Source organism: Limulus polyphemus, unplaced genomic scaffold (assembly GCF_000517525.1).
Source record: "Limulus polyphemus unplaced genomic scaffold, Limulus_polyphemus-2.1.2 Scaffold43, whole genome shotgun sequence".
NCBI classification, from domain to species: domain Eukaryota; kingdom Metazoa; phylum Arthropoda; class Merostomata; order Xiphosura; family Limulidae; genus Limulus; species Limulus polyphemus.
The window spans coordinates 1,410,186-1,420,249 of NW_013665653.1; the positions used below are offsets into that span (position 1 = coordinate 1,410,186).

Here is a 10,064-nt window from a genome sequence, read left to right on the forward strand (position 1 = left end):
TGTCTAATATGAAATATAGCTTAGGCCCCTTCTCAAATATAAACACTTGACATTTCAGATAGCTAAGGCCCCTCCTCAAATATAAACACTTGACATTTCAGATAGCTTAGGCCCCTTCTCAAATATAAACACTTGACATTTCAGATAGCTTAGGCCCCTTCTCAAATATAAACACTTGCCATTTCAGACATCATTAAGCTACTTCCTTACATATTTTGGCCAGGAATAAAAAGTATTGATCGTTCTCTGGTGAAGTGTACATTATAAACTGCAAAAAAGCAACATATAGTTTTGGCGCAGGATCTGTACTTGAGATTTGTTCCAAGTAAATAGTTTAAAAGATCAAATAACCTCTTTGTTCTTTTCAGGGAGAGGAATTATCAGGATTTTTATAGAAACATTGCTACATCGGTTTTGGATCTGCTTAAAGTTAGGGTTTAGTCAATAAAGATCGAAAACTTTCTTGTGGAAACATAGTTGACAGAAATTATACGTGAAATATGTGTAGTTCAAGCCATTGTCCCTTGGGAGAAATACAGAAATGTGAGTTTATCGTCCGAACGTAAATTTTTGCAGAAAAAAACTATATAGGTTTATTTGTTTGTTTCAGAATTTTCTCGCAAACTTACACAATGAGAAATAAAGGCATAGCCGTCTCTAATTCTGAGCCGATAGGCGAGAGAGAAGGCAACAGCACTCACCGCTGACTCTTACCCTATCTTGGAAGACCGATTAGTGGGGTCCTAAAGTGTAAAGAAAATTTTTGAAACTGAAAAATAAGCTCTTTAAATAATTTCACTTGTACTGAGCATAAAAATCCCTAAAGGTTTATTTCTTAAATACTTTAACAGCAATTGAATAAGGTATTTTAGTTGACAAAGAACTGATAAACCAAATAAAGGAAATAAAAACATTCTAAAGAACTAAAGCAAGAGTACAAGCCCGTGTTAAAGAATATACAGATGTTAGGTATGGCGTATGTTCCACCGTACATAATGGCAATGGCTCTGCAGCGTAGTTTTTATTACAAAATACCCCTTTGAAGTGCTGTCATGTTCAAAGGACACCCTCCTCACAGCATCCTTTCCACAACCCATTAAATGTACGAGGACGACGGTTTCTCAGTGCCTGTTTCAACAGTCATATCGCACGGAAATCCACAGTTTCTTCGTCCAGCGACTTGACCAGTATGTCGTAGAATGGAATAGTGTAAGTGCCAGTTCCATTCTCCGGTTGCTTGATATATGTCATGGAAGCAGCTTGTGTACCCGAAACGCGTGTAGCTTTTCCAGATGAGAAAACCTCCTTGATGATGTTGTGTAGTGTTGCCTGAGGTGCGTGGAAAGCCTTTACCAATGATATTACCATTATGTTTGTGGATTCTCACCTTTTCCATGACGTCGAACTTTACTTTCTACTGCTGTGGTATGTAAGTCTCTTTCTAGGTGGTCTTGGTTCCCCAAGATAATCCATATTATTTTCTTTTTCCAATGAAATCAATTGCAAAGGCTATAACTGTATGACCTGAGCATGTGAATATTTTGCGTCAGAAAGCGCAGTTACATACAAACCCTTTTCAAGAGCGAAACACTAAAAAAAATATCAAAATGTAGTTTTTATATATTCTATTCCACCACAACTTTATATCGGTTGTGCTTGGTGCGTGACATTTACATATTCAAAATAGTTTTAATATAACGTACTCAAACTATGGAACCTTGCAACTATTATAGTCTAGTTTTGGCAATCGGGTGATACAAAAGGTAAATAACAAATAACAAAAACAACTTGAAATCTCTAAGATGAAATCATATTGTTCTCAATACACAAAATTCCAATAGCCCCACCCCACGGACACACACACACACACAAAACATATATATATGTATATTGGGAAAGAATAGAATAGGTTCGGACTTTTCTTAATACCAAGTATTTTTATTATTTTAGTTTTCCTACTATTTTTCTCCAGTTGAATACAAAGTGCCATCTTTTTGTATATAACTTATCCGTTTTTTATAATAAATCTTTACAGAGTTTGTCATTTTATATAACTTTTTTATATTACGCGTTACGCTGACCCCTTTATTTTAACTTGCCTATTTATGTAAGTATATATGACCTTTATGTCATCAGTTTTATTCAAGTGGCTGAGGAGAGCAATTCATAATTAAAATTACCAAAACAACGTTCATAGAAAACATTAATATTTGTGCTAGAGTTGTAAACCCTCTTCAGATTAATACAATTTCGTCACTTTTTTTTGGCTGCTTATTTCTCATCTATAAATCTGCTGTTTTTAGTATGATGTATGTTTAATCCATTCAGAAACATTTATTCCAGTATTTAATCAGCTGTGACAAAACCACAGAATTTGCCCAGACTTGGTCCTGTATTTCGAGTCACGACAATGTTACTCTATACTTCTAATTTGGTTGAAATCACTAACCACAGAATTTGCCCAGACTTGGTCCTGTATTTCGAGTCACGACAATGTTACTCTGTACTTCTAATTTGGTTGAAATCACTAACCACAGAATTTGCCCAGACTTGGTCCTGTATTTCGAGTCACGACAATGTTACTCTATACTTCTAATTTGGTTGAAATCACTACCATGTCCCCGGAATATCGAGCATTGTAATATATATATAATCATTTAAAGGGGTCATTCGACTTCAAAGGGAACCATTATGCTTAAAATCCCCTGCTCTAAAGGTGGTATTATTTATTGTTTGTTTGTTTGAATTAAGCATAAAGCTACACAATGGGCTATCTGTGTTCTGCCCGGTTTCTAGCGTTGTAAGTCCGCAGACATTCCGCTGTGGTACTGGAGGGCAGATTATGTATTAACATTTCCAGAGCAGTTTTAAAAAATTGCTTTGTATAGCTTACAAGAGTTGTTTTCTTGAAATTATTAGTGTGCACAGTGTGTAACAAAGAAATTTACCTTACGCTACTGTAAAGTACACACTCGCAAAACTAATAATACAAAAACCAGTCGTTCACTCAAGTTGTGCCAAGCAAATTCAGCTTTTGTTTCATACTGAAGTATTTATTAAAGTAACCAGTCTAATGAATATGTTTGTTTAATAAGCCCCAAGCGATCAGTATAAAAATTAAATCAGTAAAGAATAGGTTTAAAATACCTGCAGAGATCTACGATCGAGTGTTTAGAAATATATAAATATGTTAAAAATAAGTTGTATTTGTTTTAGCGCAAAGCTGCAAAAAAAAAGGTTATTTGTGCTCTGTCTACCACGGGGAATTGAGCCCCAAATTGTAGCGTTATAACTCCGTAAACTTACCGTTGACTCAGTGGGGGACTGAAAACAAATGCTACCAATCAATAACGTATAAGAAGGCCAAACTATGCTATTAAATTTCTCCAAACATCGTGAGAAAAAATACAAGTTTGTGTTTTGTACGTTAAAGGAAAATTTTTATTTCCTTTAATATCTTAATATGGAACTTCTTGTATACATTAGAAAGCAGTATAGTTTACTTCAGCTTAGCTCTCAGCTATTGAATGATACACAAAGTGAATGTGAATTATAAATGTTACTTTCCTTATCATACTTAACTAGAAATCTCTATCTTCTTCACCTCGTAATAAAATAAAATATGTCACACCATGTATAACGACAAAAATGATAAAAACAAACCAGAAAGTTTCCACAGTTTTAGCTGAGTAACCAGTTGTTTTTTTTTGTTGTTGTTGTTGTTTTTCTATTTTAGATCGGAAGAAGAAGGAGTTCATCCATCATACTTATAAAAATCCAGCTGATCACAACTCAAGGCGTAGTGTGTATTATCTGATGGCGCTTCAGAAAAACAAAAACAACTAAAACTAAAAACATTCATAAAGCTCGAGTCTTCTCAAAAACAGAAGCGTGTGGTGAATTCAATTATCGACTTATATGTTAACCTGAAATTGCTAGTACGAATTAATATTGAAATGTTTTATGTTCCATGTTAACCATTTTGTTCAATATTACAAAAATTGCGCTGAAAACAGTTGAATAATGAGTTGTTTCTTCGCTGTCTACATCATAAACAACATTTCATCAGAAATATCTTATTTTTAGGAAGTTTTGTTCAGAATAAGAATCTAACAATTAAAATGATAATTGAAAGTGGCTAGTGTCAATCAGAATATGCAATAATCACTTAAATTCTCCATTTGCAGAAGGCAATTCGGTAAACGAAATGGTTAGTTTTGACAAAATTACAGGTAATTAATAGATTAAGAGCTAGTGATGTTCAGTTTCCATTGGAGTCAGCAGTAGTTACATTAGAAACCAGTATATTAAACCCATTCTTTAAATATAGGTTAATGGAAATCCACTATAAACTTACGATTATTTAATTACATCTACATAAGCTCTTTCGGTTCTTCAAATCTACATTCATTTATGCTCGTATAAGCCGTACATTTCTTTATACAAACGCCAACATTGACCCGATTTAAACCAATTCGTTTCTTTAAATATACTTAACTTCAACCCGATATAAACCCATTCGTCTCTTTAAATATTCGTTAACTCGATATAAGCACATTCGTTTGTTTATATATACATAACTTGAACTCGATATAAACCCGTTCGATTCTATAAATGTACTTTAACCCGACATAAGCCCATTTGTTTATATAAATGTGTCCTACGTGAAACCCTGTAAAATCCCTTTCATTTCTTTCAAAATACCGTAAGTTACACCTGGTATAAACCCATTTGTTCATTTAAATATGAGGTAACATAAATCATATGTAAACCCGTTCGTTTATTTAAATATACGCTGCATAAACCAGTTAGTTTCTTTAAATATGTCCTAAGTAAACACTGTATAAATCAGTTAGTTTCTTTATATATGTCCTAAGTAAACACTGTATAAACCCATTAGTTTCTTTAAACATGTTCTAAGTAAACACTGTATAAACCAGTTTGTTTATATATATATCCTAAGTAAACACTGTATAAACCAGTTCGTTTCTTTATATATACATGTACTAAGTAAACACTGTATAAACCAATTCAGTTCTATATATATGTGTCCTAAATAAACACTGTATAAACCAGTTCATTTCTATATATATGTGTCCTAAGAAAACACTGTATAAACCAGTTCGTTTCTTTATATATACATGTACTAAGTAAACACTGTATAAATCAGTTCAGTTCTATATATATGTGTCCTAAGTAAACATTGTATAAACTAGTTCATTTCTATATATATATGTGTCCTAAATAAACACTGTATAAACTAGTTCATTTCTCTATATATGTTTCCTAAGTAAACACTGTATAAACCCATTAGTTTATTTAAATATGTCCTAAGCAAACACTGTATAAACCAGTTCGTTTCTTTATATATATATATATGTCCTAAGTAAACACTGTATCAACCACTAAGTTTCCTTGAGCATAAATTGATTTAAACCCTGAAAAAGCTCGCTGGTTTCTTTGAATGTACCATAATTCAAATCCAGTGTAAGCCCGTTCGTTTCTTTATTTTGAACAAAGTACACCAAAACGTCTGATTTCTTAGAATAACTGAAACTATTTCAATAAGAAATAAGCTTCAATGGCGGGAAGTTTCAGCTTTATAAGTTTGTAAACTTATGTTATCATAAGCCCACAAAATTATTTTTATGTACATACAACATACGCAGTATGTTTTAACCCAAAACCCACTAAGATATTCAGAGCGATTATATAATTCAAACTTAATACATTTATATAATAAAAATTCCAAATAAAATACATATATTCCTACTCACCGTAAGGTTTCTCCTTATTTGCTGGACTTTGTTCAAATTCAGCCTTAACTTCAAGAAACCAAAATAAAGTCAGTATCAAATAAACTTGTTTTGTCATGATTTGTTTAATAAACAACGAGAACTTTTGTAAAAGCGTTTCAGCAAAAAGTCACGCCTCGGAAAATTGTCCCATTACCCTAAACAAACTTCTAAGAACATTTAATAAGATAAGAATTTTCAGTAGACCCAGGATGATTGTTCAGAAGGACTGATTGCCATAAGTGTTCTTTAGAAACCATTAGTGACGTCGTGTGGTTTGGACACCGAATGATCAAGTCCTCAAGCTGTTCTACTACAAGGAGTACTTCTCGATCGATACTTAGATATTTCCTACATAAATTCCGGAAGAGGGCGTTAAAAGACAACATAGTCTGTTTTTAAAGGGAGGCGAATACTCGAAATTATGATATGTTAGAATTCATTTTCTAGGCATTCTTAGCAATATTGATTTGTGAGTCGTGGTAATTCCCTTCGACGAAGGAAAACATGTAACAGCTGGTCCGAAAACATGCAAGAAAACAAATACATGTTTTCAGTAAGCAAAGATGATTTTGAAATTTAAATGTTTTTCTCCTAAAATAGAAAAACTTGTACTTTCATATAAATCAGAATCGTTTCCTACATAAGCTCTCAGTTCCGTACTGTTTACCGTTTAGTAACCTAAACTTCTCTTTGCATTGAGGTTATTTGTACTTAACATTTTTAGTTGTATGCTTATAATAACAGTTTTAGTTGAGTACGGTAACCTCTGAAATAGTGTAAGGAATTGTTCGACCTGATTCCTATTACTACTAATTAAGTACGAGGTGGCTCGAATGATTCATACAATTTTCAAGCTAATATATTATATTCTAGAATAGAAAGGCAGTCAGCTAGAGCAACCCCTGCAGCACAATGATTTGAATATATTATATTCTAGAATAGAAAGGCAGTCAGCTAGAGCAACCCCTGCAGCACAATGATTTGATTTTCGCAGTATCAAACTAAAATATGAAACAAACAAGGCAGCTAGTCATCACCACCCACCGCCAACTCTTGGGCTACTCTTTTACAAACGAATAGTGGGATTGATCATCACATTATAACACCCCACGGCTGAAATGGCGAGCATGTTTGGTGTAACGGTGATTCGAAACCGCGACCCTCGGATTGCGAGTCAAGAGCCTTAACCACCTGGCCATGTCGGGCCCTCATCAACAGGAATGTAATATGTTGCGAATGTTATTTCTGGAACTGTGCAGAGTTTCTACCTTGTGAAAGAATTCGTTTCATACATATGTGTTATTATAATGAAAAAGGCAAATACTGAATATTTTTAATATATGGGACGACAAACACCGGCAAGTTTTGATGTGGTTATTTTAAAGCTTACTGAGCTATTCGGTTTCGTAACTTATAGCAATATGAATAAAGGGTAAAGAAAACAGAAACTATAAAGAGTCTCAACAACAATACAGCAAGTCGACGATCTGATATTTGTTACTAATATATGTTAGATCTCCCTGTACTTTCCAAATATAGCACTTTAAGATAATTTACCTTTCATAATATATAGAATACGAATCTTTCCCAACCTTATTATATTTACGGCTTACAAATGGGGTACGTTTTCTAAGTACAAAATATATACTTATTATAAACTTCTTGTAACTGCCAATTTCACCCTTCATAATGCACATATTTTGTTCCATTTCCGCTATAAACTCATTGATCTAGTTGAGCTCTCTCTTTGTCTGGCTGTGTAGCTCTAATTACTAAGCAACTAATGAGCAAAATAAGCCATATAACTGGATTTGTAATATTCCCAGAGTGGTCAGCGTGAAACCTATTGGGGGTTTGCTCATGCGTCCCAGTAAGGGACGTACAGATCTACTTTCTATAAAAAAAAAATATTCTATATAGGATTTTCTTGTAAACAGATATCTACTTTTAAGATTGACTTTATTTTTCTCTCTTGATGAATAAAAAGTGTTAGAGGCTTAAATAGTAAAGCTATTTCATACTTCATGAAATGAAATTATTCCAAAACTAATGTTTTAAGATACACTAAGATATATTGGCTGCGTCGAATCTGACAGGAATTATATGGAAAAGAAGTCCCAAACACTTCCAAAAAATGCTAAAAGAAAGACATACAACCAAGCCTAGATTTTGCGTTTTAACCTTTTGAACATTGTGTAGTAATTACTTAGTAAATCCTATTATATTAGTTCCTAGAAGTTATCAATCGAATGAGAAAACGTAATTTCTACACGAAGAACATTGAGGATTTGGTTATCAAGTAATCGTATTAATCCACACATATCATTGTTACTCAAACACACATCATTGCATGAAAGCCTATTTAGGGAAAGATCCACATGTTAACAAAGTTCTATAGACATTGTAATATTCCCCTGTTTACCCAATTGATTACGAATCTTTTAGAAGAACAGAATTGAATTGAACTAAAAGATGAAACCTTATACTGAAATGTCATCAACCTTTTTACTTTCATAAATGAATTACTTTTTTTCAATGAAACCGACAGTGAAATAGTAATTAAATAATGGTCATTAAAAAGTGATAAAAATATTTCGGGCCAACAATTATTAACTTCTTTAATAAAGGAGAATGTTCAAATTTCGTATTTACTCAAGAGTTTGTTCAGTAAAATATGAAATAATGTTTTCCTGAAAGGAAAGTTTAAAATATGACAGACAAGACGCTGTTAATAACCCCACAACTCGCAGTAGCTTTCCTTTTCCTCAAGGAAAACAAGTAATGCGTTCTTTTATCAATTCGAAAATTGATTTTCCATTAAATTATAAAATAAAAAATAAGTTTTTTTAAGTTACGAGTGTAAGTAAAACACTTCAATGAAATGAAGAAACATCTTTTATGACCATACACTATTACTGTATTACCCTAGTACAAACCTAAGCACTTGTTCTTGTGACATTCTAGAATACTGTAAAAGAAAAATGTTCAAAACTAGCATTTATAAAATCGCCTACCGCGTATTTTGTTTTGTTTTACCCATCATTATGCCCCAAGTGGAACAAAATACGCGGCCTAGCTAACTAATGAATGAATATTTGCTGTAAAATTCTTATCAATGCTATAAGTGTAGTTAACAGTTTGGCCGCCAAGTTTGACTTCATTCCTTTAAGTCACACGCTGAATTCTCCTTTTTTTTTTGCCGCACATTTGTTTCACACTTAAGCTATTTTTGATTATGTATCATGAATTTTTGTCAATACACACAAATAAACAACAGCAAGTAAGAACGTGACACTCGATAGTAACCAGCATTAGCTTTAGGATTGCAACTCTATTATTCGAAACAGACCTATACTTCACAGATCCAACCAGATTCTTTAGGATATACAACGCTAATTATTTTCTCTAAAACAGTGTTAATAACTTCCTTTATAGTAACGCCATGGAATCTCCATTAACAGTATTTTGTCATCACCCACATGTACGCAGTAATTTACGGTAATTGATGAAGCTAATATCATGTGATGCTAAACGTTCTTTATTTAGGCGAATTTCATAAAATTTAGCAAATTTGTGCTTAAAAGTTGGCAACAAAGAATCAGTCATAACCGTCCACCATTATGATTATGTTGAAAACTTGAGCTAGAAACTCCTAATCTCGTTTGATTGACCTAACCATGCAATACATACGTATGTGCACGTCCTTTCACCCTATAGTTTTGCTATTTTAAATCAACCGTCTTTATTCCGAATCATAAAAACTAAAAATGGTCCACTTTTACTCATATGTGACGCTGCAGTAAAACATTTAGAGCGATATCTCACATGACGTTTCGCGAAGGCGTACGCAGAAATTTCGATCAAATTTGAGCGGTTTTTGTTGAATAACTTTGCACATGTTGCTTATATTTAGACCAAATTTGATACTTAATTGTAGGTTGTCAAGATCTATCAGTGTACCAAATTTAAAAAAATCCATAAAAGTTAATAATGTTTTTCTATCAAATAAAATTTCCGTGATTTTGTACCGAAGAGAAAAATTCAATCAAAGTTGGAGATTTTATATCTCAGGTATCCCTTAATGGATTGCCTTGAAATTTGGTATGTGACGTAAGGGTCTAGTAGTGCACATTCACTGAGAAGATGTGATAGTTTCGATTACCAAATTCTGAGGCATAGAATGTGAAAAATCGCTAAACTATCACTTCTGTTAATAGCATACAGTGTGTCCTGAAGGTTGTATTGGCCGCACGTGTGTCTTGTTAC

General features: G+C 33.1%; 1 protein-coding gene across 1 annotated transcript in view; it reads right to left on the reverse strand.

The window, feature by feature from the left end:
• LOC106462136 (hemicentin-1-like) overlaps window positions 1-6,028 on the reverse strand; it is a 302,286-nt gene extending 296,258 nt beyond the window's left edge. Inside the window, exon 1 of the mRNA XM_022389456.1 lies at window positions 5,778-6,028. Within this exon, the coding sequence (XP_022245164.1) occupies window positions 5,778-5,874 (97 nt within the window). The 5' untranslated portion in view covers window positions 5,875-6,028. The remainder of the gene's footprint in view (window positions 1-5,777) is intronic.
• Window positions 6,029-10,064: the final 4,036 nt, after the last annotated feature.